Source organism: Poecilia reticulata, linkage group LG15 (assembly GCF_000633615.1).
Source record: "Poecilia reticulata strain Guanapo linkage group LG15, Guppy_female_1.0+MT, whole genome shotgun sequence".
NCBI lineage: Eukaryota > Metazoa > Chordata > Actinopteri > Cyprinodontiformes > Poeciliidae > Poecilia > Poecilia reticulata.
In genome coordinates, this window is record NC_024345.1 from 16192548 (window position 1) to 16218570 (window position 26023).

General features: G+C 40.2%; 1 protein-coding gene across 8 annotated transcripts in view; it reads right to left on the reverse strand.

Annotated features, from left to right (window-relative positions):
* marchf8 (membrane-associated ring finger (C3HC4) 8) overlaps positions 1 to 26023 on the reverse strand; it is an 87712-nt gene that overhangs the window by 28871 nt on the left and 32818 nt on the right. For 4 of the 8 annotated variants that reach the window (XM_008429605.2, XM_008429604.2, XM_008429601.2 and 1 more), the window contains exon 3: positions 22424 to 22579. The exons of 3 other annotated variants lie outside the window; for them this stretch is intronic. In XM_008429605.2, coding sequence (XP_008427827.1) covers positions 22424 to 22579 — 156 coding nt within the window. Of the gene's footprint in view, positions 1 to 7529; positions 7937 to 22423; positions 22580 to 26023 lie in introns of those variants that run through there. One more of the 8 variants, XM_008429606.2, reaches the window with a different exon arrangement.

A 26023-nucleotide genomic window follows, 5' to 3' on the forward strand; every position in this document is an offset into this window, starting at 1 on the left:
TGAAATCTCTTTCTTCATACCATCCATCCATCCATTTTCTTTACACCCTTGTCCCTKRGTGGGGTCGGGAGGGYTGCTGGTGCCTCTCCAGCTAACGTTCCGGGCGAGAGGCAGGGTTCACCCYGGACAGGTTGCCAGTCTGTCGCAGGGCAACACAGAGACACACAGGACAGGCAACCATGCGCACACACACACACACACCTAGGGGCAAATTGGGGAGGCCAATTAACCTGACAGTCATGTTTTTGGACTGTGGGAGGAAGCCGGAGTACCCGGAGAGAGCCCACGCATGCACAGGGAGAACATGCAAACTCCATGCAGAAAGACCGGGGCCGGGAATTGAACCCAGAACCTTCTTGCTGCAAGGCATCAGCTCTACCAACTGCGCAACTGTGCAGCCCTTCTTTCTCCATACTTTGTCTGAAAATGTTCCCATGTCCTAAAAAGGAGTAAAGAACCACTGCATGTTTCTTCTCTCTCAACAAAAGCTGGAGTTTTGCCCTGCTTGGTTCCTCTTTATGGTATTATTGGCAAATACATTGATTACTATTACGCCACATGTTTACTTGGAAATACTGGAAATGATTAAATACAAAACATGTCTTTCATGTTATGTGACGGCAGCAGATTCGCTTTATACAGTCGTAAAAAGTCTTTGCTCAGATTGGAAGCTGGTGTTTACATACTGAAATTGTACAACAAGCAGTTACCAATTCTCAGTCTTGTGTCGAACTTTGTCCATCCTTCAACTCAAATGCAAGAAACCATAATTACTTTCAACTCTATGCAAGTGTACATGTAAACACTGAATAGTAACACTCAATCCAAACAGACATTCATTTTCAACCATTAAAACGACGAGCGAACAGAAATCTGACTTCGCTGGGAGAAAAAGGGCGCTCGATTTGTGGTGAGTAAGCCGACTTTGCTAAACAAGAAATCCATCATATTCCCCAGTGACCTTTAATTTTCTCGCACTCCTCTGATCAGAACAGAAAATGTCTTCAAGAAGAATTGGAATCAATGCAATTTACTCCACTAAAAATGCCACCTGTATGCATGAAACTTGAACTGTTAAAAAATTTTTTTTTAAAAATCATTGTTTTCTGATGTGCCTTAGTCAGGAGGTAGACTGAGGACGGATGTTGGGTTAAACGTATTTTTTTGTTAGCTTTTAGCATTCTGAAAAATATGACATATTCTTCCTCATGTATTCTAATGCTGGTCCAATCTACCTCAAAGTCAACTAATTTGATTTGAATTAGGCCAATCTAAAACAAAACCTGCTACAAAGCACAACTTCTGGTTCACCAATTCACTCCGGAGAATAAATCTGCTCCGACATGTTTTCTTTTTTGCCTGTACTTGTGAATTACATGACTCTACTCCGTTTCATTGTCTTCACTTTGTCAATGGGGTCCATTTAATTTCCACAAGATGGCAAGTGAGGCTCTACCAAGAGTACAATTTGTTCAGAAAAATCAATAACTAAAACTTGACACGGAATTCAGTTTCCCAAGGCATGGCAATCAAACCTTGAAAAGCACAACGAAAATATACACATAAGTAATGATACTTGACCTTAATCCAGTTTTCTCTGTCAAATGTGAAGCAGCAAGAATATGCTAAGGTAAAGATGAAATAACAAGGTGCAATGCTGTTGTAGACAGTAAATGATTAGAGGAGATTTTGTTTACTTTATCAATTTACACGCTATAAAGCAAGCAGCCATATTGGACATTGGAATCAAGGTTGGTGAGTGCTGATTTTCCCACAAAGATCCTCATACAGAGTCTGGCTCTGCTAGAGGTTTCCCCCTATTAAAAGTCTGGTTTTTCTATCCACTGCCACCCCATGCTTGACTAGAATGAGAGATTACTGCAAAGTCAATAACTTGATATAAATGGAGCAACTGGCATTATACAGTAATTTGACTGTAAAGCACTTTAATTGTGATCCAACCGTTTGACCTGAAAGTTACATCATTAGAATGAACTGGATTGATTTGAACAATTTGTACAGGTTTGGGTTTCATACAACTGGAAATGTGTGAGACCAGTTATCAGTGTTGATTTGACATGTGTTGTAATTTGGCGCTTTATAAATTAAATGAAACAGAATTAAAGTTTGAGTGTGAACATTACTTTATTGTCAGAAGTCTGAACATATTTGTGCAATATTAAGACTATAAACGTCAGATTGTAAAAAAAAAAAAAAGACTAAAATGTCGACAAAAATCAAATATGTTAGAATTTAAATAAAAGTGAAATAAATTTAGATCCATAGAAGGAAATCCTGCTACTGCTTATCGCTGATTTCCTGTGATTTCCTGGGAATTACAGCCAGTAAGGCTGTTAACAGTAGGAACAAACATCTACAACCAGATTTTTGTACCAGAAAATCAACTATATTCTAAAATAAATTTCATGAAGAAAATAAGAATTAATCAAGCATATTTGTACAGCACATTTCAGCAACGAGTCAGTTCAAAGTGCTTAACAATATAAGAATGAAAGAATTAGACAAAATAATCTAATAAAAAAATGAACAAACAGGAAGAACAATTCCTGAAACGCCCACGACCTGACTTTTTATTTATATAAAAACAGTGTTATCACTCATATCGACTCTGCCGTTGTGTTTTCTGTTGATGCCGTTTTCCTAGACTGACTTAATCTTTCCCGAGTGTCCCATCCCATACTGGGACGAGCCCAGACTTGTTGAATGTTCTCTATACTTGAGCAAGTGGTCTAGATGGGAAGAATCACAGAAAGTCATAATCATTTTTGCTGTAAATAAGCAGCTACTCATTTATAGCTGCAGTGCAATAAAAGCTTCCACCAGTGAACCCCCCACCTCCCCATCCTCTTCAGCCACATTGAAATTATGTGATGTGTAGTAAACAGAGTATTAACATTACAACAAGCTTCCAAGCTTGGAGGAAAAGCACTACAGAGACGTAACTCAGTGAGCTCTCCGTTTCTGCTGCTTTAAATCAACAGCAAAGTGTTAAAAGAGTGAGAAAGTAGTTTTGTTAAAATTGCCTCAATCACAACTGAAAACTACGTTCAGTGGCGATGTCTACACGCTGTGTCTACAGAGTCCTAGCAGACAATTATAACAACCATCTTGTTTTCCAGGCGCATAGATGTTTTGTGGTATTTCCTCGGAAAGCCTAATAAGACGAAGAGCGAGGGAGACAAATATACCACTTTTTTTTTTCTATAAAGAGATCTAGTCTTTAAGAGGCTTTTGCAAGATGTTGTATGCTTATTCGACGAGAAGCTTCATTAACTACAATTTCAACTTAGACAGCTGGAACAAGTCAGATGCCTAATAGCATGATGTCCTTATGCGAGCAGCAGTTTGCTAAACTGACAAACTGCAGACTGTAAACATGAGTGGGTACGAATAGAAAATGGAGCCCAACAGCAAACAGTTCAAGTCAGATACTCTGCCTTATACTATAATGCAAATATTTATAGGACTTTGACTGGGCCATTTTCACTCGTAATAATGCTTCTTCGACCATTGCCTCTGGACAGGAGCTGTGACTGCATGTTCAGGCTCGTTAGTCTGGAGGCTGGATGTTGAGCTTCTCTACCAGTCTGAAGTCATTTACCACTTCTAGCAGTTTCTCTTCCCCACAGCATGCTGCTGCCACCACCATGTTTGACAGGAGTTAACGTTTGGTCTCAGCTAATGCGCGGACCTTCTTTCACATGTGCAAAAACATCAAGTTTCAAATCCAGCCACAGATTTTTGGTCTAATGCAGGGCCAGACTTGGACTGTGCCACTAACACATGCACAGGCAGTCCTGGCTGTATTTCCAGGAAGGCGAACCTCTGCCCATGACTTAAGTCATTTGTTGCATATTTAATTGAAAATGTTAACAAATATCCTCCTCTTGGAGACATGAAAGCTAAAAGACTTTTAGCTTTCACTTTTGTTTTGCTGTGACCTAGAACAGCGTTTTCAAACTTAAGATGAGCGAAAATCAATATGTGACAGTTGAATAGGGAGGAAAATAAACCACACAAATTTGAAAGTTGGTTCCAAATGATTAATTACATAATGGGAATTTGCCTTCCAGAGAGTCCTAATGAAACCATCATGAAGGGTGTGAGCAGTGACTAAATATGCCGTCAACGTATTTCCTGCTGTGCTTGTTTTAGATGACACGCAACCTCAATCACTTCCCCTCCAGGCAGTGAAACCAACGTATCTACTTTACTTCCAATGAAATCAGCCGTTTGGTTTTGAAAACTGGCATTACTCTGATAGGGGAAACCGGGTAAAGCTTATGATTTGTACCAGACTGTACTTAGCGTCTGATCTTTCTGTCTAACACAAATCTAAAAATTAGGTCATCCCTTACCCCAACCCTCCACTTGCAAAGAAAATCTTCAATAAATAAGCAGCTTGCCAGAAAAATACAGCCGACATGGACCAACATGCAGAGGTACGAGATATTCCAGCAAACGCAGCATTTATTGTTTCCTCCCCGAGCATGAGTGGCACATTCTGGCAAGCCACAATAAAGAGCACCTACAAGAAGGGAAGTGGGCCCTTTCTGTGGCTTTCTGTTTGCGCCGTCGTCCAGCGGTCACTTCGGGAGGAAATGCAGACTGGCTGTGAGTTTGCATCAGAGCAGCAGAACAGAACCAGATGAGAAATCTAAACTATGCAGCGCTACGACGGCCAGGGCCTGGCTGACCACAAACGTCCAAGACCAAATAAAATTCAAAAAACATTGCTGTGTCAGAGGATAAAGGCAATGGACTTTATAAACTGCGAGTTCGTGATGTGCGGACAGAAGTGGAAATGAAACACATGCACCAATGTGCTCGCTTTCTGCAGAGCAACTTGACTTCAGTTGAAAGAGCTTTTCTTCTCTGAAATGGCATTTCCCCTTAACAAATTCAATCTGTAGCCCAAACGGAGACATACACAGTGGGTATCATAAAACCACACCATCCTGAGATAAAGACAGATGTGGGTGAAAACGTTTCTATACGAATAAGAAGGACTACATTATCCTCAACAGGATGTATCCTTGTGGTTTTCCCATTACCACCTTCTCCTCTTCCCCCTCCTCCACACATTATCCCCTTCATCTTAGGAATAATTACATCAGTATGTCCAAACAGGATGTGGAAAAACAGAGACAGTGACCATCAGGTTGAGGTCAAAGCAGATATTGTTCAGAAAGGCTCTCATGGACGCATTACCAAAAATGACTTCAGCAACCAGTAAGAGTCACAGTAGGAGTGAGTTTTCAGGGGGTTTACGGCACATAAAAGGAGAAGTGAAATACAAGAGAAACATGGGAAGAAGGTAGATCTGCTCCACAAAAAGGAATAAATACGCAGAGATCTGTCGAAATAGTTTTCAAAATCTGCAGTGAAGTCACATTTCCTCATTAGCACTGCAGTTAGTTTCAGTCTTTCATCTTATTTATGACTTGTATGAGAAAGTCAGACTACAGATAATTAGTCCAGCACAATACCGACTAATAGCTGCATCATTGTGATTAATGCTATTTTACGCAGTGATAAAATTATTCCTTCAGAGGCTCAAGGAAGCACAAACATGAAAATAGAAACCAGGAGGTCATGTCAATAAGGACTCACTTCCAAGCAGGCAATTATTGCTTAATTTGGGCACATCCAAGAGTCATCTTTCACAACGACTGCACTGAATGCTTCAGTTGTGGGTCAATTAAGTCCTGAAAACAAGTATGCATGTATGATATAGGAAAATGACAATTGGGAAACATGCTGACCTTTGATGTTAGTTAGAAACAATCAGCTGAACAACAACCAAAACCAAAACTCAGTCAGTGTCTTGTAAAATAATTTATGCCTTGTGACATTTTTACATTTAGTTACGTTACGGCCTTAAAACGACAAATTTGATTAAGATTTTATGTGACCAACTACACTTTTACAGTCTCATAGTGCACAGAGTTTGGAAAAAATAAAAATAAAAAACAACACAAAGTTGGTGTGGTTGTGCATCCAAACCTACGGAATAGGCAAGAAGATCATCATTTGGAAAAACAAAACAAAAAAAACGAGGCTGATTGACTCTCGAGAAGCTGCTAAGGTGGGAGAATCTCTGAAGAAGAAATTATTCACACACCCCACAAATCTGACCTTAATGAAATGCAATTCTGGAAGGAAGACCCATCTAGAGCCATGTAGGGGATACAGCAAACCGTTGTAGATGACAGACTGGTCAAATGTGAGCAAAATGAAACTTTCTGGCCAACATGAAAGAATACTCAGACTTCACAGCAGCTTTAACAACCCTATTGTGAAACATAAGGGTGGGTGCAGGATGCTGTGGGAATGCTGTACAAACACAGAAACTGGTCAACACTGACAGGAAGATGGAGGAGGTAAACAAGACAATCCCTAAAGAAAACCGGTTTTATGCTGCAAAAGACTAGAGACTAAGACAAAGGTGGGTGACCTTTGGAACACCTTTGTACATTTAGTGTCTCCCAGCAGACACTAAACATCTATTATTAATAATGTCCCAATCAGAGTTCACATCTAAATCCAACTAAAAATCTGGGGAGGTGTTTACCACACTTTTCTCTCGTCACCATGCACTACATTGACGTTTGTCGTTTCAGGACGACAAAACGGAAAAAGTTGGAAGTCGTCGTAACTCCACCGTGCTCTCCTGCCCAGTGTCATCTCTTCTTCTCCTGCTTCTGTCCCACAGCTTTAATCTCTGCCCCTGACATGTGACTTCCCTAATCCCCCACCCCCTCCCTCCAAACAGCTGCAGATTTGACACAAAGCTCTGCGATTTGGTTCATCAGTAGATGATGCGACATGCTAAGCTGTGCAGTGAGAGCCGCACAGTATTTTTACACGTCTGGCTGCTCTGTCACAGAGGTCGCTGGTTTTGTCTGGAGCTTCCCTATGCGTTCTCATGCGAGCACAGTTCAATGCCAGGGCGGATGAGGAAGGAACAGGCCGCTCTCCTACTGGGGGCAATTAGATTTTTGTGGATTTCTCATGTTTTATGCTAGACTTTGGGCAACAATCTGCAAACCCCCACTCATTTGGAACAAAGGGCAGGAGCAAAGCAGAAAGTGGGTCAACCTTTCACACTGAAAAGGTGGCAGATGCTTCTGTGGACTGTACAAAACAACATGCATTAAAAATGTACATGAAGACAAAAAGATGAGGGGGGAAAAAAAAAATATGCACCTACACCAACACAAGGGAACAGATGCACCATCTTTCCTCACCTTGCTGCTCTTAATTAGCTCCTTTCTGTCATAGACCGACATGGAATACGAATAATAATGCATCTCAAAAGTACTATATCCACAGAGACTGAAGGCCTCCCCATAACAACCAGTGAAGGGATATCACAATAAGCCTTCGCCTCCTTTCTACAGCTCGTATTTTAATATGAGGGAGGAAAGAAACGAACAACAGTAGGAACAGGATCACTGACAGAGCAAAAGGAACCGCATTTTTAACAAATAAATAAAAATACATACCTGAATCTTCATTTTCCAACAGGAATTCATTGCTGGATCTTCTAGTCACCTCACCCTCTCTCTCTCTCTCTCTCTCTCTCTCTCACACACACACACACACACACACACACTCTCTCACACCGACGAATGCAGATCAGGGGGGGGGGGTTTACATGCCTCTTCTGTAAATCCTTGAGGTGAATCCAGATCGAAAAGGAATGAGTTCCAGAGAAAGCCAAGCCTTTACAAATACGGAAGTAAAGCTGCGGCGTCAGTAGTCACTGAGCAGAAACAAAGGCGGAGGCAAAGATAGGAAGAGACGCAGCGGACGGACGCAGAACAAGCTGCTGCCCTACATTTTTTCTTTTCAAACACATAAATACTGATCTGCTGCTGCTGCTGCCTGTCCAGGCTCGTCTCCCCTTCAGCTGCAGAGAGGCACACACTCACACATACACACACGCATGCAAACAAGCACACCCCGTGTTTTTTTTTTTTTTTTCTTTTTTGCTACTGTAATCTCATTGGCCGAGCCTCCACTTCCTCCAGCTGATCTTGATGGCAGCTGGGGGGAGGGGCATACTGCTGTTGAATCATTCAAGAGAGGGAGGAGGAGGTTTTAAATAGACTGTCTACTGAGCTGGACCTTAAAGAGCCTCTTGATAACCCTGATTAAGCTGGTCGCGTACCACCACACATATCAACACAGCCTGCCGCCCCCCCCCTCCCACCCGCTGATTTAAGACAAAGGAGTCGCCACCTAAAGATTTGAAAAACTGCTAAGGATCCCCACCAATCACAGATGCCGTTACTCCCACCTCCACCAATCTCCAGCCTGCAAGGTGGAACGGGGCTGACAGGGGTGGCAATTCATTACACACATCTTCCTCACAGCTGTGCCCAAGGACGTAGCTAAGGCAGTCTGATGCTGACACAGCAGGCCATTAAAGCCAAAGTCCACCAATAAACACACCAAGTCATCTTTTTTATATCGTCGTGAGTCACCAGATTGTTTCACAAGGTGAAGCCAATAAAGAACATGTCTACAGGAAAGAAAGAGAAACATTTCCCCTGAAGAAACAAACGAAAAGCGGGTACATTTTTGGTGATTAAACAAAGAATAAACAAGCTGAACACATTAAATCACCTAATTATTTCCTGTTTGGGTTACATTCTATGCACACACACAAATGCTAGATGACCTTATGTGACCCCTGAAACTCAACTTTGAAAACCTGTGGCTTAAGATTTATAGATATTTCTGCAACCAAGAATGTATTAAAAAGCCTTAAACAGGTGTTGCACATACATAACTGTGCTCCAGTTTGTACTCATACACTGCCATTTTGTTTTTTCCTACTTCCATTTTTGACCCACATCAAATCATTTCTGACTTGTGATCAATATTAATAGATAATACATCTGATAGAATATTTTATCATTTTTCTGAACTCTGATCTGGAACCACACAACATTCTGGGGAATATAGGCACATTTAACCTCTGATTTTTTTCATGACCAGCTAAGCTAGGTTGGTGGCACCAATTAACTCATTTACTCTTTGGTTACCAAGCAACCAAATGTGTGCCTCCACATAGACTTTGAATGTAAACCAGACACGCCTGATGTTCAAAATGCATTTGGTGTGAACGCACCATCAGGGAAATCTCTAAAAATGTTTCATTTTAAGTTAAAACTTAAGCATTCAACATGTCTCTAGGCTGAGAGCTTTGGCGGTTTAAAAGGTACAGCACTACCTGAACATGGCAGATTATGACTCTGATCTCACTAAAATAACTCTATATGACCTCCTTATGGTAGATATTTTTTATTCGAGTCACATGACCCAATTTCTTCACAGTAGACTTTTAGTATATTGTGAAAATTCCCTTTAAATCATGAATAATCAAAACAGATACAGACACTAAACAGGTATGAATTGAAGTGAGGTTGGTTCACACTTTATCTTAATGACAAAGAAATCTTGGATCCTTTCAATTGGATAATGAGATGAGTAACACTTTACTTTCATCGAGCTCCCTCAACAACTTTGGCCACGAAAAGCACACTTCCAGCAAATATGCTGGTGTGACAGAACTTATACGTTTTTGCATGGATTCAGAGAACGATAAAGTGGGTTTGCGACAGTGGAAGGGATTTACGAAACTTACTGGAAGTTCTGTACATTATTATGAAATGTCTTCACTAGAAGGAAGTTTGAATTTAGAATATTCAAATAAATATTAATTTCTCTGATGTTGTGGAGTCTGTCCAGAACTTAAAGGGTGGCTATTATGTCAAAAGAACTTTTTTGAGCTCTATATCATGCTACAATATTATTACCTCATCAAAACCATACCTGGAATTTGCTTTGAATCCGTCACGCATGTTTGAGAAATCCCAGAATCTCCTGTTGCAACCATTACAGCGGTGTCTAAGCGCTTGCTTTCACAAAGTGCGCCTAGCTCCTCCAGACTAGCGGCAGCAGCAATGAGCAAACAAGTGGTGAAAATGCAAGTCTGCTGAGTTCATCAGCATTTTTGTAACAACTGAAGGTAACATGCTTACCTGACAAGAAACCGTTTTACCTAACTAGCCATAAAATGGCACTATGTGCTAGAAAACACACAATACTGACACTTTAATACTTTTACAAGGCTCTGCATGTAAAAGTTTTAGCAAACTAGATTCTTTCCTTTTTTTCCTTTCCTGCTTGTGGCTTGATTTACAGTACATTATTAGACTTGGGCAGAGAGAGAAGGTGGGAAGACATGCAGCAAAGGTCTCAAGGTCAGGAATAGAGTTCAGGACTGAAGCATGGAGGACTATAGTCTTTCTATTTGTGGAGCTGACTATACCGCCACACCAGGAGACGCCTCAAACTAACTTTATTTTTCATTTAACCAATATTCCACTCAACAAACAAGCCCAGTTGTCAACAGATGCATTTGTGCTCACATTTGCTCAAAGCAAAACATCCACAGAACCCGATATCTGATCAGACCTTTTCTCCTCCTTAATACTGAATAAACTACAGGCTGCAGTTGGTGAATGAGTGCTGTGAAATTAAATTCAGGCAATAACTCGGATGAATTATGAGGCAACACCAAGCAAACGGGAGGGCTGATGATATCTCGTAGCCAAAAGGCTGCTGCAGCCAACTTCATTTAAAAACACCAGTTTCTGAAGATGAGGGGTATGCTTCAGATTCACAGCAGAAATGTCAACACCAGTGTCTGCAGCCTGAAAACAGTCAATAGGCTTTTTTCAGACAAAAGTAAGGCGCAAAAAGAGAAGATTGCCAGCTGGTGACTCAGCTTGCTAACAACCATTTCACTTGAAAAAACAAAAATGTTCTCTCAGAGCAGCAGAACAGTCAGAAGGGCCTTTTCACATGAAGATAATGGGAGAGTGGGATTATAGAGAAAAGCCTTTGTTGTTGTAGCATCAAAGTCAATAAACAAAACATACTGGATCTATATTTACATGTGGCGTGATATGCAGTTCACAGACAGGCTGGAGTAGCTCCTTGTTGGTTCCCTGCCCTTGAACAGCTCTTGCAGATTAAGTACAAGTATAAGATTTCCACATCGACATGGTCATCCAACGTTTGACATTCTGAGGAACAAAAGAGCAACTACCAGGAGTTACGGAGCTATGTGGAAGCATGTGGTTGTAACATCCTCTGGTATGACTCACTATCTGTCAGGCCATTGGGAAGAAGCATGCAACTGAAAACTGTTGGGAAAATTATGCAAGTCCCTCAGTTTATACCTTGGAAAGCCACGTTTAAATGCATGCGTCTACTAGCTTGGCACATCTAACAACCGAAAAGTTTTTGCTCTGAACTTTGACGGGCCTTTCCAGCACATGAACACGCTTTAAATTAAAGTCGAGCTCATACAGACTGACTACAGTTGATTTTAGTCAAAGCCTTTTTGGCTTGAACAAAAATCTCTGGTTGTGAGCTTGAATTGATGGTCTGGGGTGGTTCTTGGTGATAGATGCACCAACTACCAACCATGACCAGTGACGACCTAAGACAAATATCAAGGTGTGTGAGAAATTGTCTGGGAAAATGGTGAAGCCCAGCCTGGATCGCTTCCACAGCATCCGCCTTTCCCTCTTTTTAACTCTAATAAAGAGAACGTTACAACCCATAGTCCTATTCGTCCATTTGCTGTTTGATTAATATCTGATGTGTCTGATATTAACATCATTTGTTGCGGAGCATGACAGAAATTATTATTGTACTGATCCCACACAATGAGACAATGTTTAGGTCCTGTTTTGGAAATCGCACAGTGTGCTCCAGGCATAAGCCTTCCTACTGCAACACTGGTTATATTTGTTTGTATCGTTGTGGAGCTATAAGCAGAATCTCCTAAATAATGAGCAACTCACTTGTAGCCATATATACACCTTTAACAAGCCTCCACTATCAAAATTCAATAATTGTCCTTGAATGACAGCCAATGAAACCTGCAGACAAAGAAAAACTTTAAAAGACTTTAGTGAATAGAGGATAATAAAAAAAAGATAATTTAGCCTTAAGAAAAAGTTAAGGCTCAAGTAGGTTGCATCATCCAAAAGCTTTCTTCCTTAAGGATTGCTCTGCGGGTGTATTCAGGTTGATTTGAAGTCTTAGTTGTTCCTTTTTTAGCACAAATAATAATTAGCATGCAAGCCAAAGAGTTGCACACAGCTCAGTGAGACGTTCAAAGCGTTAAACAGTTTAGCTTCTTTCCAGCTTTCTCCCTGACCTGTCTGCTGTGGTCTTCCTGAAGCTGTTTGTTCACCAGTGTTTTCTAAAAAGCCACTGAGGACTTAAAAAAACAACAAAAATACCCGAGATTAAATTGGCTCCATTTCCTTATTTGGTACCATATCTCTAATTTTATTCATGAATGCTACAGTAAACAGGGTTGAACTGAAATACATGTTTTTTTTTCCTTTTATTTGTAAAAATGTGAACTGTGTATCAATTTTGACCCATGTCTCATATATACACTACTTTGTGTTGGTTTGTCCCATAATAACCCAATAAAATACACCAACATGTTACAACCACAAAATTCAAAGTGTAAAAGGTTAAAGGGATAAACATATAAATCTTGATATCACTGATTAAGAGGCATTTGCTAAATTATGTAATAATAACTCCACCCAACACAATCACATCTGACAGTCTAAAATGTCCTTGCAAAACCAGAGCGAGCAGAAGAGAAGATGAAATGTTTTAGAGCTGGATGGAGGGTTAAAGACAGAATTTTAGGATAAAATGATGAGGGGCAGAGGAGCGTCTGACAGACTGATTTCTGTAAAGAGAGGAACGTGTCTGGTCTCCCTCTGGGCATGAAATTGAGCTGTAATAGCCTTTTCAGTTCATATTCAAATATAGTCATGCATACTGATAACTACAGCTCTGTAGCTTGTATTCCTGCTGCATCAGTCAAATCTACCTCCAATTAAGGGAACGTGACAAAAGAAACACGAGTGAAAATAAGAAGCAAATAAAGAAAAAAAAAATCACCAAAGAATAATTTATTGCATGAATTGCTTCCAGTGATATGATTTGGAGCTCTGCTTTTCTTCTATTCTGAGCCTCTGCTATTCACAGGACATAATCCAGAGTCTAAAATGAAGAGGCAAAAAACATTAAGTAGGCCATCACTGTAACAGCATGGCCTCAGCACAAAAGCATCGATTCATCATCCCGAAATAACAGCTTGCTGGCTGCATAGTAGCTTTATTGATTTCCAGCTACAACCCACTGCTCACTGCTCGCCGTTTCCTCCTTCTTTTCAATTCTGGCGCCCGACGCGGAACATCTATCTCGGACTGCGAAAGCCGACGGGGACAGCTGAAAGGGGGGTCCTGCTGAGAACGCACATGTGACCATCAGCAGGGTGGTCAGACAGAGGTGGAGGGGAACAAACTTTGTCCCCTTTTAGGGCTATTTCTGTTCAGGCTGCGAGGTCGGGGTCAGGCAGGGCGCAGAATGCTCTCGAGTTTTGTTCTGAATTTACAAAGTAAGCTTGTGACTTACAGACTAGTTTCCTCATGACACAAGGGCGAACAGAAACTAAAAGCGTTTGAAGTAGTATTTATATGTCGCTGGTTCAACGTATTCTATCTAAATCAGATTATGAAACGGGAGGTTTTATGATGAGGTGAAGTCCACCTTTCAGCTCAGTAGAAAGAATCTTTCTACAGAACAGCTATGAGTCATGAAAGCAGGAAATTTGGAAAAATGGAAAAGTGAACATATTGTTGAAAAAAAAAAAGCCAAAACCAAACTTTTTGACCATTAAAATGTTACATTTGTAAGAAACAAACACTGCACATCACTCTGATAGTTTTAGTAATCTCATAATGAAAAGTAGAAGTAGCAGCAGCTTGATGTCATGTTTTTCTTTTAAGTTTTTCTTTAAGAGTTAATGTGAATTTCCATAAAAGTTCATGGAAATGCTGGAAAAAAAAAATTAGAGGCACCCAACACTAAACAGCTAGATCTACAATGAAATATTAATGCAGTATTCATGCATTAAGAGGAGACCAGTCAAAGTCCAGACATGAAGCCAACAAAGCATCTGTGGAAATAGATGCTAACTACATTACAATTTGACTGAACGTGATCCATTTTGAAAATAGAAATTGAAACAAATGTCAGTTTCTAGATATATAAAGCTGGTAGAGACTTGGTGGCTCAACATCAGCATCAAGTCAAAGAAGTTTAATAAGAAAACAACAAAAAATGTGCTACAAAAAAAGGAAAATAACACAAATGCTGTTAAGAGTTTGTAGCTCATTCTAGAAGCATCCTATTTTGCATCGGTCAACCAAATAAAACCCTAAATAAAATACGGCACTGTTTGTAACGTGAAAAAAATGTGCAAACGTTCACTGGTGTGAAAACTTTTGGAAGGCACTGAAGAAAAAATTTTAGCTTAATTTTATACATATATATATATATATATATATATATATAGAAAGAGAATTGTTAAAAATTAATAGAGAGGTCCAAATGACGCAAAGATTAATTATAACTGAAATCACTAAATTATTGATAAAACTAAATTGAGAACAAAAAGGAAAGGTTACTGTGATTCAATAACATGGCAAATGAAAGGTTATATTGCTTAAGTTGCATTACAGTAGATTTAAAATTTTAAAACGTATCTAGCTTGTTCCTCATTAATGAATAAATATGATATTATAATTGTGGCATTTATTTATTTATTTTTTTAAAAAGGATGTCATGAAAACAATAAAAAATCCAGTAAATGAATAAAATAATAATTGTGGGTTAAAAAAAAACAAGACCTTATCAATAAAATGAATAAAATAAAACTTTCCCAAATAAGTCATTTTTGTGATAATTCTAAGATATTTATTAGCTGTTTTTGCCATTTTTAAATGAATTCTTATTTTAACAGTCTCATGTCAGTCTGTCAAAAATAAAAAATGCACAATTTGTCTCTAATGTAACGTTGACACGTCACTGGTGACGTCCATCACTGGCTTCCTGACAGCAGATTTTTATGACCAGGCACATAAAGGTCTAGCTCACTAATCAACAGCCTACTGTGTGGGACAGAGCAGAACACATTGTTCTTTATAGGACTATGATAACAAACAAGGCTGCGGTGTTGTAGCAGCTGCTCTACACTGAAGACCAAGTGTGAAAAACGACGCAGTCATTAAAAACAAGCAAAACAATAAAATATGAACATGTGTGTATTTGCTAAGATTATTAGAAATAACTGCAAGCTGTGATGGTGCAGCAGAGCTCCTTATGATCACAATTATTGCACTTGTTTCATATTCAGCCACCCTGCAAAATATCTCAATAATATAAATATTTTATGGTGATTAATGCTTCAGAGTCGGACCCACATCATGACAACACCTCTGCTCTGCTCCACTCGATTATTTTTCCCCCCCTCAAACAAATAGTCATCTGAACTCGAGCTGCTCTCTCTCTTAGGACTGCAGTCACCTTCTCCATCACTGTTGTATGCGACCGACATGATTTTTCCATAAATTTCTGCCTGTGAGGTTCTTCTTCACCTCACGTTATGCCTCTGCAGTCACTCTGAGTCATACTGATGATTGCTAAAACTGAGGTCTACCAGTAATTATTTCTGGTAATTCAACAATTTTGGATCCTAAATCTACCTGCTGCCTCTCCGCAGCGCATGACTCACAGTTTACTTGTCTGATGTGAGTGGACAAAATACATCAGCGCCAACACTCACACCCCTCGCTCTGCTGAATCAATACGACTCCCCAGTTTGATGTGTGCATTCATTAATAACCACATGTCGAATGAAAATCTGTTGAAATTTCAAACCAAAGGGATTTGGGAATGCAAATTATTTTTTTTTCCCAGCAGATATATACGGCTGAGTGTTGTTTGCCAACATCTGTGTTTTATCAAGACTTAAAAGAAAACAAAAGAGACTAAAAGCTCCTGCGGCATTTATTGCTCTATCAGTATTCAACATCAAACACCTAAGGCAAGTGATGCATTTAAGATGAGATAAGTTATCAGTATATAATCATCATATAGCGCAAATTTAATTTTAATTCCTTCTCACATTACAACGCAGGGCAGCAAACTTCATTAATTCTGCACAATATGCAAGCGAATGTGAGTCTGAGGTGAGTCATTAGTGGCTATTGGGATGCAGACGGCAGCACGGAGCATCTACGGCAGAGCTTATCATGCTTCACAGTCTCGACCTGGCTGACCTCGTGTCTCCAGGATCAAACAATTACTGTGAACAGGTTAGGAAGGGAAAAAGTGAGTGAGCGACCCTGCAAAGATTAAACAAAGTGGCCACTAATGAGCAATTTCTCACTGCAGCATTCATACATACACCTTGAACTAATGTAACGTTTTATGTTAAAAGTGCATGTGATAAGTGATAAGTCGACGTAGCTGAGGTGGAAGGACACGATTTTCACATTTTTTGTTTTACAAATAAAAATCTTAAAGGTGTTGCATGCATTACAGAGTGTGTGTTTCTACCACTTCACTTTGGTCGTGTGTAACATCATTGAAACGTTCCTCTAGGTTATGCCCTGCTTTACTTATTGACTTTAATGGAAGCAGTATTGGAACAATGCAACACAGATGCAGGGAAAAAGAAACTAAACATGGCCCAATATGTGCTTTACTTAAGTCTGTACATGTGATTGGACCAGTTAGTCCTCTAAAGCGCTGTGAGAAAACATTTGTTGTGCAACTAATCACATTGTTTCCATTTATCTGTAGATGTTCGGTCTACAAATAAGCAGACATAGCTTTTAAAAAGTTGTTTTTCCGAACCAAAAATTCCTATCTTTATGTGGACAAATCCAGCACAAAATGTTTCTTGCCAAATTTCCGAGTTACTAGACAAAGCCTAAATTACACACACCTACTAAGTGACTTCTGGTGGCACCTCAATGCAACGAATAATATTTGGGTGTATTGGAAAAAAAATGAAAAAGATTCATGCTACATTATTAAAGTTTTATTCGTAAAAAACCTGAATAACGAAGTGTTAAAATATTCCATGCATAATGAAACCTTTTGCAATTATCACTGTTTGTATAATTTTTTCCTTTTTTTTTTTTTACCGATCAGGCTGCAGGCAAAGGCCCATTTGGTCTTTCCTACAGACAGCAGCCTGAAGAGGACAACCGGTTATATGATCATTTATTTTTCAAATTTCAGTCTTGAAGAGTGTTACAAAGGCCAACTCTGGTTTTTATTGCCCATCTCAACCCTTTAAGGAGTGAAGAGCAGCTCTATCCAAGGCCATTAAATCCATCATCTGCTCTGAGCTCTGCAAGACTGACCTCGATACAGAGAGAGAGAGAGAGACCAGAAACAACTACACCCCCCTCCCCGCCCTCCTGCATCCACCTCGTTCCCTTCCAGGCCGCGGTCCACTCACGATGACATCAGCAGTCCTCACCTGCTGCTAAAACAGATGGCGCCTCATCACTGACCCCAGCCAGGTTTAGAAGACCTGCTCTGTAAATATACTAATTTGGGAGTTTATAAATGTGCGAATCCTCTGAAGCCATTAGCTTCCTCTTCCACCAGAGCAGCAGCTCTTCTGCTACGTCTGTTTCCAGATCTAAACAGGATGTAGGAGTCGTAAGCAGCTTCCCTGCACCAGACCACCTCTCCACAGGGGGGCTCTTGGCACACGAAGGCACCTGGGGTTGCAACTCCCTCCCCCCCCCCTTCATGTAAACCTCAAATTTCTGCCTTCAACTGCGGCCAACGGATGGAATTATGGAGCAACGATGGTGAAGTGTTTCTGATCCAGCTTGACAGAAATCTGTGCACATTTTCTCATTCAAAAGCTAATGACACGAAGAGGAAGGATATATAATCCCTTCATCTCCTACCACCACGCCACCCTTAGACATTTGGAATCTGTCGGTAAACAAAAGGGTTCAACAAAAGACTTCACACATTTTTGTTTCACTGCGTCTTGTCAGGTGAATTAAGACGATTTAAAGTTTTGCACACCAGCTCAATCTACTTCGCACAGCAACTTTGATTTTACACAGCCTCTTCCTCTTCCAGTCTGTACAATGATGAAGAATGAAGCTTGTGAAATCAATCGCTCCACCTATAACTGCTCCAAAAGAACTATGTTAAGCTCCAGTACCTTTTGCCTTCCAGATAAATACAGAAATTTGCACTTAGAGGTTAATTTGCACTTACAGGAAGTATCCAAGTTTAACAAATATCATTTGATGGTAAAACGAGATTTACCATGAAATGATATTTCATCCATGTCTCAGTATTGAAAATAATTTTTTTTCTATTTTTTTTTAAGGGGAAAAAAAAAAGGATTTTCTACTTTATCCATTTTGCACCTATCATAAATCACATTGGCTTGCACATTAATGTCAAGTTGACCTGTCCTGCAGAGACAGAAAGACAAAAAGCTGCTTTCAACTGCCCCCTGCTGACACGGTCATGAACAAACCCCAACCTCAAAAAGGAACACTGCGCAATTACTGCACAGGTTGATTCAGATCAGATACTCTCAAAATTCTTGTTCAAAGGTACAAATTCAGTTTAAGAGTGTAGGCTTTCAGAATAACTAGTGGTGAGAAAATCTATCTGATTGAATTTACTTTCAAACAGAAAGAGAAAAACAAAAGCTTGTGTTTGTGGGTCCATTACTATTTTCCCTCTTGTTTTTGTTTTAGGGAATCAGAATTTAAACTTGATTCGAGCTAATCATTGATCATTATACACACAAATACAAGCAGCATAAAGAGAATTTAAATTAGACAGTGAAACATCAAAGAAACCGAGGAGACAGATCCGCGTAGACAGAACTCATAGCAACTCTGGATAATTTACGTCTCAGGGACAACAAGGATACAAATCATTATTAACATTCTGGTGAGAAATCGCTTCAGTATTTATTTATTTTTGGTTGTTTCTCTTCAGCTTTTTCTACCCCGAGTAGACATAGTGTCCTCTCAGAGGCTGTGGTTAAATCTGTTTGTCTGAGAGGAGCATGGCTCGAGCAAACCGGCAAGGACAAAGCCTCGGGTTTTGATTTACATAAAAAGCTCAGATTCAAACTTAAAATTCACATGGTGGGGTGAATGATCAACAACAGAGCTGTGGATAACATACCTGTAATGATAAGTGTATTCTTACACTTAACATCCTCCTCATGTTCCCGGACATGTTTCTTGCTCCGACATTGGGTCAACTGGGTTTCAGAAAAATGCCACAACCTTCAATCAACCCATCGCTGACGACAAGCATAGCATCATCCTTTATTTATGAAGAGAGATCCGATTCTGCTTCGAAAAGTCTTCAGTCAACACACATCTGGCTTTGCTGTGGGTGTTTACAGCGGAAAAGGTTTCCTGAGGATGATGTCGGCTTTCTTCCTCTGTGCTTTCATGCTTTCCTATGCTATGCTGATTGTTGAAACTTGTTACAACATTTATTTGCATCTTTAATTGATTGTGCGATGGGAGAAAGACTTACTCCGAAGCATTACTCAGATGCTTTGTTCCAAATGACTCAGTAATATTAGAGAAGCCGCTTAAGTTACAAAAAAAGCAGGACTGATATGAACGCAACTAAAGACTTGCTAGTGGCCAACGACCCTACAGCTTGCGACAGCAGGCTCTGTGCATTCACTCCCTTTAAACTGACTTCATCTCTCAAAAATCATCATTCCCCCTCCTAAAATTTGTGAAGTTTTAGGGGTTAGGGTTTTTTTTTTAGGGGTTGTTGCTCATTGCTTTACAGCAGCTGTGAAGGGGATCTACGGACCCCATCTTTATGACACCACAAGGTCCGGCAATGATGAAATAAACGACTGTGTCAAGAATCTGAGTGCTGTGGTTTAACAGTGGGTTGTGCTTTGTTTACATGACATGCAGTTGATTAACTTTCACTCTTCCTCCTCCTCGCTCAGTGGGTTGGGTTCAGCCAAAACAGCAACTATGCCAACACACCAAATGGGTGTACGTCCGCACCGCTACAGTTCACATTAAGAGGACTAGGGACTGCAACTCAAATGAACCTGCAAACTGTGATCATCCAGCCGAAACGATCAATCTCACCTCTGGTTAGGAGGAGGCTGACGGAAAGATGGAGGCGACGTGTGCAGAACGAGAGGCTGAATTTTTCAGTCAATTTTCTGAAAAGAAATGAGCCTGGAATCCCAGCAGGTTTATACAATTTCCACTGCTATCTAAAGCATAATTTCTCAATTTCCCATCCTATTCCAAGTATCTTCCACATCTTCACCACCCTTGTTATTTACTCAAACTTCCTTCCTATCACTGTTCCACTCTCACAACCCCTGGTTAATGTTTAGTTAGCCGTCAGTCTGCGTTGGGCAAATATTAGGAAAGTGGAATCATTTCCACATGGAACGTGGCCGAGGTCAGGTCTCTACAAGGAAGCAGATGGACAAACTTTCTGGGTAAATTCTTGGTGGATGTCTTTTGCCTAAAGGTGGTCTCTAATCTGAAAACCAGGGGTTCAATCTCTGGCTGGAGCACGAGTCAAAGATGTGCTATGGCAGCAAAGTGAAGCCGACACTTTGTCGAAGATCAACTAATGAGTGGGGATTTATTTTACTGGCTACAGCATCAACTAACAACATCTGTGGAGTATCTGCTACTGGTCTGAAGTGGATTTGCGAGCATCTATGGGTCTCCGACCACACTGACAAAAAATGCTAAAACTCCACTGCTGTTGTACTACAAAGGTGGCAGAAGTTCAACAAACACTCCCTCAACAACTCAGAGGCTCAGAAGCTGTCTGCTCCTCTATCTCAGCCTGGAGCCAAAACCATAATATGGTAGGAGAGCTGGATAACATGGTAAACAGGAATGACTTTTACAGATAAGCCAACCAAGGACAGCTCTGCTCCAAGCTCAAAAACAGGAAAAAAAAAAAAACTCCACTATCTCTGCCATTTTGCGCTACGTCGCTCTGCAGTGATAATCTATCTGGTACGCTCTGATAAACAAGCTTGTTTTGGACATTCAGGAGTCGTAATAACTGATCTGGGAATAACATTGTGGGTGATACATAGCAGCATCAGAAAGATCGGTATGCAGATACGCAATACAAGATGTGTCACCATGTCTTTGACTTAGACAGCACAGTGATGTCTACTTTAAATCCTTTGGCTTCCCTTCTCTTGAACATTGTGAAAAATAGCCGAAAACATGTTTATATGCAGAGTACCATTAATAAATGAGGTCGCTTCGAATTATTTAAAAGAAAATAGAGGAACAAGGGTCAAGGAAAATTACACTAACATGAGAAGAACATAAAAAGAATAATAGCAAAGTTTTTTTTGAAGAACATTTTTAAGTGTGCACTTACCATGCAGTTGTCCAACAACTTTAGTATTCATCACAAGTCCCTAGGAAAGATTAGTATAACTGCTGCTACAGGCCCCTGAGGTGAAAATCACTTGAAAGTGAGCTACTCTACTCCAATAAATACGTTCCACCTATTTTCTAAGTTGGAACTGAAAGCGAGGCCTTAACACAGCAAAAATAGCAACAAAGACATGTAGTATACAAGTGCAGAAAGTAGGTAGTTGATTTTTTAATAGCATTTGTAATCCGCAGTAAAAGGAGAAACTTTATTTCTTCATAACTTGCAGAGGAAGTCATGTGATGTTTAGATAAAAACATGGTTTTTGGCAGCAGCTCAGTAAAATCCAGATTATCTGGTTCCTACACAGACCCTCTCTGCCCGTTTCAGCCCATCTTGTCTCACCATCCTGAGATTTTCTTGCTGTCCCATTGTAATTTATTAACAAGCTCGACGAAGGCCACAGCCTTGAAGATTGAAGATTTGTTTATGCTGCGTGCATGCAAAGGCCAGGGTGATGGCTGTCACACCTAAAGAAAAGGATAACACAGCAGCCCTGGCCGCCGTCTCTGGCCCGTTTGGAAAGTATTGCGGATTCCAACAAACGCATCAATCAAGATGACAGAGACCAGGCAGCAGGTTATGCACAATTCCTGCTCTTACAAATAGGTTTCACCTGACTTTTTTTTTTTCTTTTGCGCTTTAAGAAGCTTTTATTTATAAAAAAAAAAAAAAAAAAAAGCTCCTGAGCTCTGAAACATTGGACCAGTCCTCAGAGGGCACACTACATGAATACTCACTGATGTGGCAAAGTGGAAAACCAAAGCGATCCTGCAGCTTCTGACGACCCTGCCAGGAGCAAAGCTGCAGCATGTCTGCGTTTAGGAGCCAACTATCTCCCTCATTCCACTAGCATTGCCTCAGCGCTGCCAACGGTCTGTTTCTACAGCAACAACAGACTCCAGTCTCATTTCCTTCGTGGTGTTTATAGCATTCCTTTTTTCTTTTTTTTTTCTCCTCTCACCTGGCCCTTCTCAGTGTCTGCTGGGCGTGTCTCATCGATGCTCATTTTCTGGTTGATGGAGGTGAATGTCAATGCAGGTCCACAGTCCTCTACAGCGCCGAATGAAAAGCTCATTAGGAGGCCAAGGGTACCAGTGCATTCATGCTGCTGCACGTTCTGCAAGTTAAGGAAGGAGAAGATGAGCGCGACGCACAATTTCCTGGACAGAAGCCTCTGACCAGTCTTACATGAGATAATGTGTCACTGTCCATTACGCTTACAAGCCTGAGAGATTCAGGTGCACATGAACCGAATTTAGATTTCATTTTGAGAAAGAGAGGAGAGAATTTAAATAGATGAGTTGCCCAGAGATCAGAATTGACTACTTTCGCCTTAATCTCTGACTAGTGATCGACAGGTCAAAAACGATTACATTTTTTTTTTTCCTCCCTATTTCTTAAAAGCAATAGAGCTTAAAAAAAAAAAAAAAGCCTCCAGCATTTTCAGTCTATGCACACATCAATGAACAGAATGTATTCTTGACCACGCTGGGTTGAATAAAGGTTGTATTTGTAGGAATAAAATGAGGGGAAATCTTGTCATTTCTTAATCTTACCATCTTCTTCAATCTGCAACCTTCTTCATTACACGTTCTAAGCATTAGAAGAAATTGGTATTGTCTAAGAAAAACATTTAAAGGATATTTATTTAGATCATTTTAATTATAGTGAACACAGCTAAGTTTCAGTGAAGGCGGCAGGTTTCTAGCAGTGACAGAAAAAAAATCAAGAGTTGAAAGGAAAATGGAGCTAAACACATAAATACTACACGTTTGAAGCAAGAACTGACTCAAGACCAGGTCGGAGTTTCACATTCAAACGGCATTTTGACTCCAAACATGCAGCCAGAGGTAAAATAGAATAATTTAGATCAGTGAAGCTCAACTCTAGTCCTGGAGGAACTACTGACCTGGAACTTTTGGATGCTTCTCTTTCCCCCAAAAAGCCACAATGGAAATACAAACCACACTTTTATCACCGTTTCACATTAGTCTGTCATATCAAATCTTTAAAGCACTGTGGTTGTAATGGCAGATTATGTAAACAGGTTCAAGAAGTCTGAAAATGTTTGCATGTTATAAAGGCTCTAGAATAAAACAAGTCTAAAAAGGAAGTGTTTCGTAAATCACAAAAGGAGACCCGTGGTCAAAAATAAAAAAATACTAGTGTGTTTGTGTGTTCACTGCAAGTCTACGATTAAAATTTACCAACTAGTTATTGTGTCTAACTGCAGCCACTCCACACCCGACAGCCGGGGGGAAACGTTCGCAACGTGGTGACAGAAACGAATGCACAGGCAACAATCTACCACACTCAACTAAAAGCTGGAAAGAAAGGAAAGAAGGAGAGGAAAGTCTAACATTCTTCAAAAGACAGGAAGTGGAGGATATGTAACTGAACGCAGAATGTAAGAGCCTGAAACGTAATGAATTTCTTAAAGAATATATATATATATATATATATATATTTTTTTTTTTTTTTTTCGTAGATAACAAATATCAACAACTCCACCCGAATTGGTTATCTTAGAATCATGTCTAACTGGCACGGCTAAGGATCTGATTGCCATGTATCCGTTTCGCTCAATGCACAAGAGACTTGTTATGTGCCTGAGCTCTCGCTGCATATTTGTTTTCCACCTGGGGTGTGCAGCTCCAGATGCAGCCGATGCATCTACCTGCCACAGAGTGTCACAAAAGTGAGACAACGCACTGCAGGGAGGGAAGCATGTGAAGCGCTTCCTGGAAGAGAGAAATTTGGGCTCTCGGGGTGTTCGGAGCCAAGCAACTCACGACAGTCTAGTCAGCGCATTACAAGAACTCAGAATGCCGCCACCCAGCGATGACAGGAAAAAATAAATAAAAAATGTTGAAAGCAAAAGTGCACCAGAGGCTGCGGCAGCGTCGCCTTGATGAGGTGGGAGATGTGGCATTTAATGCTTTTCATGTTCCAACTTCAGGTCTCCTGTCTGAAAATGAGTCGGTCTGTGTTTTGATGCATTTCCTTCTGGTTCTGGTGCAACAACACCCTGAGTCACCCTCACATGAGTGGTATTTCAAAGTGCGAAAATGCAAAGTAAATGGGTTTCCTCCTGAGATTTGGACACTTTTACTGTTCTCTCCTGTAGGATGCGTCAGACTGAAGGCACTTCGGCACATATTTGTTGGCCGCCCTCATAAATCTGGGTGAAAAGCCTCAACATAAACTTCTCTTTTATAGCAGTAGCATATTGTCACATTGTACTTTGGCAACAGGACTGGTATTAATCATCTATAACATTTCACAGTGTTGGAGCACATGGTCCTCTTAGACCAGTCTCTCTGCTTTCATCTCCTCAGCTCATTGATTCAGGCCAGAGGACTGAAATGGGACTGATTTTGAGAGACATTAACCATTTTATGTACATTTGACCATGTTTTGGATTAATATCCCATGAAAAAAAAGACCCATTTTTTAGTCCACCAAATTTAAAATCTTTTTGCCCATGCACTTTTACAAGTTTCCCAGGACTTTTGAAAGAGAAAAAGAGCCCACAGCATCACAGATCCTTTGCAATGCTTAAACAGTGGACACATGGTGCTTTTCCATACATTCACATCTTGTTTCATATCTTCTGCACCTGCAGTTTCAATTGCAGAAAAGCTCAGGCTTAGCATCATTTTACCCGGGTGCATAAGGTCACAGCAGAGATTCAATTTGTGACTGTGGGTTATTAAAGGTCAGTCAAAAACTCTCAAATACTCTCAAATAGACAATCATGTGGCAAAAAGATAGGAATCATTAGAACTGGCAAAAATGTTCCTCTGACTATTTTATTTTAAATTGTAGAAACATTCACTTTCTCCATTAGCTTGTTTTATTGGATTATTTAAAAAGGTTCATATGTGAGTGAAAGCTTGTGTTCCTGCTAATGAGAGCTGAGACTGATCCATTTAATGGAAAACAGTAAAAGCACTAAAAGGAAACTTCATCAGCAGCCAGCATTTTCCCAGCATGCTTAGAACCATCAACCTGATCAGCGAAGGAACATGTCAATATTAGCTCTTATCGTCCCATTCCTCCTTTCTTCTTTTTTTTTTTTTTTAGGTCTCTACAGATTAAATTTACTCAAGCATGTAAAACTTAGTATAACAAAGAGTGTCACAGCTACTAAAAGAACATAAAACACCCCATGAACCCATCCCAGAGGGTTAAGGAACAATATATTTAACAAGGTGAGGCCGAGTCCTTCCTCACAGCACTCAAGGTCCTCAAAGGCCCGGCTGTCATGTCGTCTACTCCACGTTTAATTACATTTTCTGCACTTAACCATCAAGTGGCTCCTGGGAGACTTGTGCAAATCTTACACAGACAGCCAGACCAACACCAGCTGCTGGCTTTTGTAAGTGTGTAGCAGCCCTGAAAACCCACTTCATTAAATGTGTGCGTACAGAAAGAAAGAAGGAAAGAAAGAAAAAGATTCAAGGGAATGCTAGCAGCAGGTGAAGTGTATGCAGTGAATACAGAGCAGAAAACCTTCAATGGAGGCAAACGAAAAGTTATTAGCCGTTTTCAGTCAACG